We start from the raw sequence: 2,393 nt of genomic DNA, 5'->3' as shown, positions 1-2,393 counted from the left end.
TTAGCCAGGCGTGGTGGCACATGCCTGTAGTCCCAGCTACTCCGGAGGCTGAAGTGGAAGAATCGTTTGAACTCGGAAGGCGGAGGTTGCAGCGAGTTGAGATCACGCCACTACACTCCAGCCTGAGCGACAAAGTGAGACTCTGTCTTTAAAAAAAAAAAAAAAAACTTGTGTCCCATGGCCTATGAGTACGGAGACTGGTTGACCATCACCTGCAGAAATGAAAAGGCAGAATGACCGGAATTACGCCAGGTGATTCCAGGTCCGGAGACAAGGAATTCCTGGGCAAATACATGAAGCGTGGACATCTCTCGGAGTGCTCATTTGGGAGCAGCAAAGTATAAAAATTAAAAAAAAAAAAAAAAAAATTCACAGTAGGTGCCAGGGCTTCCGGGTCAGGAGCTGGGATAAGTAGTTGGGAGAAGTGGGTTGAAAGGTGGCACCTGAGAGGCAGCAAAGGTGGTGAAACTTCTGGTCAAGGCTTGTTTTAGCTTTCAGAAAAAACAAGTATAAGCAAACAAAAGCAAGCTAGAGAAAAAGAGAAAATACATCTAAAATCAAATGAGCAAGCAGTCAAGATTTTGTTTTATTTTATTACGGCTAGAAAGACACTGTTAGAGCCAAAATCTGCAACGACACTAAAGAAATCCTCTGTGCTTTTCAATATGCAAATATATTTCTTCCAAGAGTTGCCCTGGTGTGATTTCAAGAGTTCATGTCAACTTCTTTTCTGGAAACTTCCTTTTCTTAGTTGTTGTATTCTTGAAGAGCCTGGGCCATGAAGAGCTTGCCTAAGTTTTGGGCAGTGAACTCCTTGATGTTCTGGCAGTAAGTGTTTATCTGGCCTGCGCATTTGAGAAAGAGATAGAGCCATAATGTTCCACAAATTGTAAAATGATCCAGAAAGCTAGTCAAACTGAAAAATCAGCATAAAACAGAATCACTTGTATATTGTTTTGAATCCAGAGTTTATTTTTCCAAAAGGGATAAGAAATACAAGTTCTTTTGAAAATAAGCTACTGTCCACTCTTAATTACATGGAGAATAAAGAGAAACTACTCCTCAAAAGCTTATCAGCCCTAAGGACATAATAGCTGTCAGTCAAAAGGACTGACTAAGTAGATCAAACCAATGCTGTACAACTGAGAAAACAGAGAAAACAGCATTGACTAGCCTTCACAGATACAAAGGAGATACTAACAATACATCACAGAGCTGCAAACCAGCCAGACCCACTGGACCCAGATGTGAACAAGTATGGTAGGTTTTCAGTTTGTGCTTTGAGAATATTAAGGAGTTTTCCTATGAGTCAAGACAGAGTAAGAGTAGAGAGTTCACTTGAAGAAAGGGCTCCATCATTGCTTTTTATGTCTTTAATGATCTAATCCATCCAACAGTTACATCAGTTACACGCTTCTTCAAAATATAAGGATTTCAATTCTGTTTGAATTGGACCTTTGGGAAGGAATTGTGTCTCATTTCCAAATTTAATTTGTATGTACACTAGAAAATGTTAAGGAATTTGGAATTTCCTCCCACATTACAAACATATCAATAGAATTGAGAAACTGCCAATGAGCTTTTGAGTAGGATTTTCACTTTGATAAAATCTTCTCACAGGTTAAGTATCTGATTGAATCAAATGGCATTTAGCATTTCTGTAAGATTATAGCCAAATCAGGGCATGAATGCCATATATTCAAAATCAAGTCCTAGCACAGGACACAGGACCTCTACTGCTTAAAGGTGGTATTAAACATTAAGTATAACCAGAAAAAGTTCATCCAGAAATATATTCGTGCTGCCACAATTTAAGTCCAAATAAGGGAAATAATTTCCTAAATTCAAGTCAAGTATCAACTGTACAGGGCAGGGCTGGAAGAGGAATAGTAAGAGGCCTGAGCTAAGTGATCTTCTGCATTAAGACTGTAAACAATTTTTCTGGCTTTCCCTGAAAAAGGACTCATTTTACAAAGTTTATAATGCCATCTCAAAAATGTTTAGAAACACAGAGTGAAGCACTGAAAGGATCTGGACAAAATAACAAACTCTTACAAGTTCTTAGATTTCAGATATTACAGGTGCTAGATTCAAATTCATCCTGCAACTATTGCAAATATACTAGCTTTTATGGCATGCTTTTCTGTTTGTAAATTTCTCACTGTCTTCTGCTTCCTGAGAAACGAACAAAACCAGCCAGGTTTTGCACGGGGCAACAATACCTGCAATGAGCAGCGAGTCCATCCTGGCAGGGGGCTGTGGCGGTTTGAAGAGTTTGGACAGGTCCTCCTCAGGGAGCGGGGGTTCTCCTCGGCTCTGGCGCTGCATATTCTCCTGCTGGCGACGCTGCTGATACTGAAATTCAAAGGGAAAATGATTTGGTTATATTTCTC

General features: G+C 39.8%; 1 protein-coding gene across 2 annotated transcripts in view; it reads right to left on the bottom strand.

The window, feature by feature from the left end:
• Positions 1 to 562: 562 nt before the first annotated feature.
• EIF3H (eukaryotic translation initiation factor 3, subunit H) overlaps positions 563 to 2,393 on the bottom strand; it is a 122,063-nt gene continuing 120,232 nt past the window's right edge. For both annotated transcript variants that reach the window (XM_011966142.1, XM_011966141.1), the window contains exons 9-10: positions 2,223 to 2,355; positions 563 to 845 (exon numbers count right to left, since the gene is read on the bottom strand). In XM_011966142.1, the coding sequence (XP_011821532.1) occupies positions 748 to 845; positions 2,223 to 2,355 (231 nt within the window). In that variant the 3' untranslated portion in view covers positions 563 to 747. The remainder of the gene's footprint in view (positions 846 to 2,222; positions 2,356 to 2,393) is intronic.

The sequence above is a fragment of the Mandrillus leucophaeus genome, unplaced genomic scaffold (genome assembly GCF_000951045.1).
Source record: "Mandrillus leucophaeus isolate KB7577 unplaced genomic scaffold, Mleu.le_1.0 Scaffold749, whole genome shotgun sequence".
Lineage (NCBI taxonomy): Eukaryota > Metazoa > Chordata > Mammalia > Primates > Cercopithecidae > Mandrillus > Mandrillus leucophaeus.
Note: the sequence above shows the minus strand (reverse complement) of the source record. Positions and strands in the feature narration are given on the sequence as shown.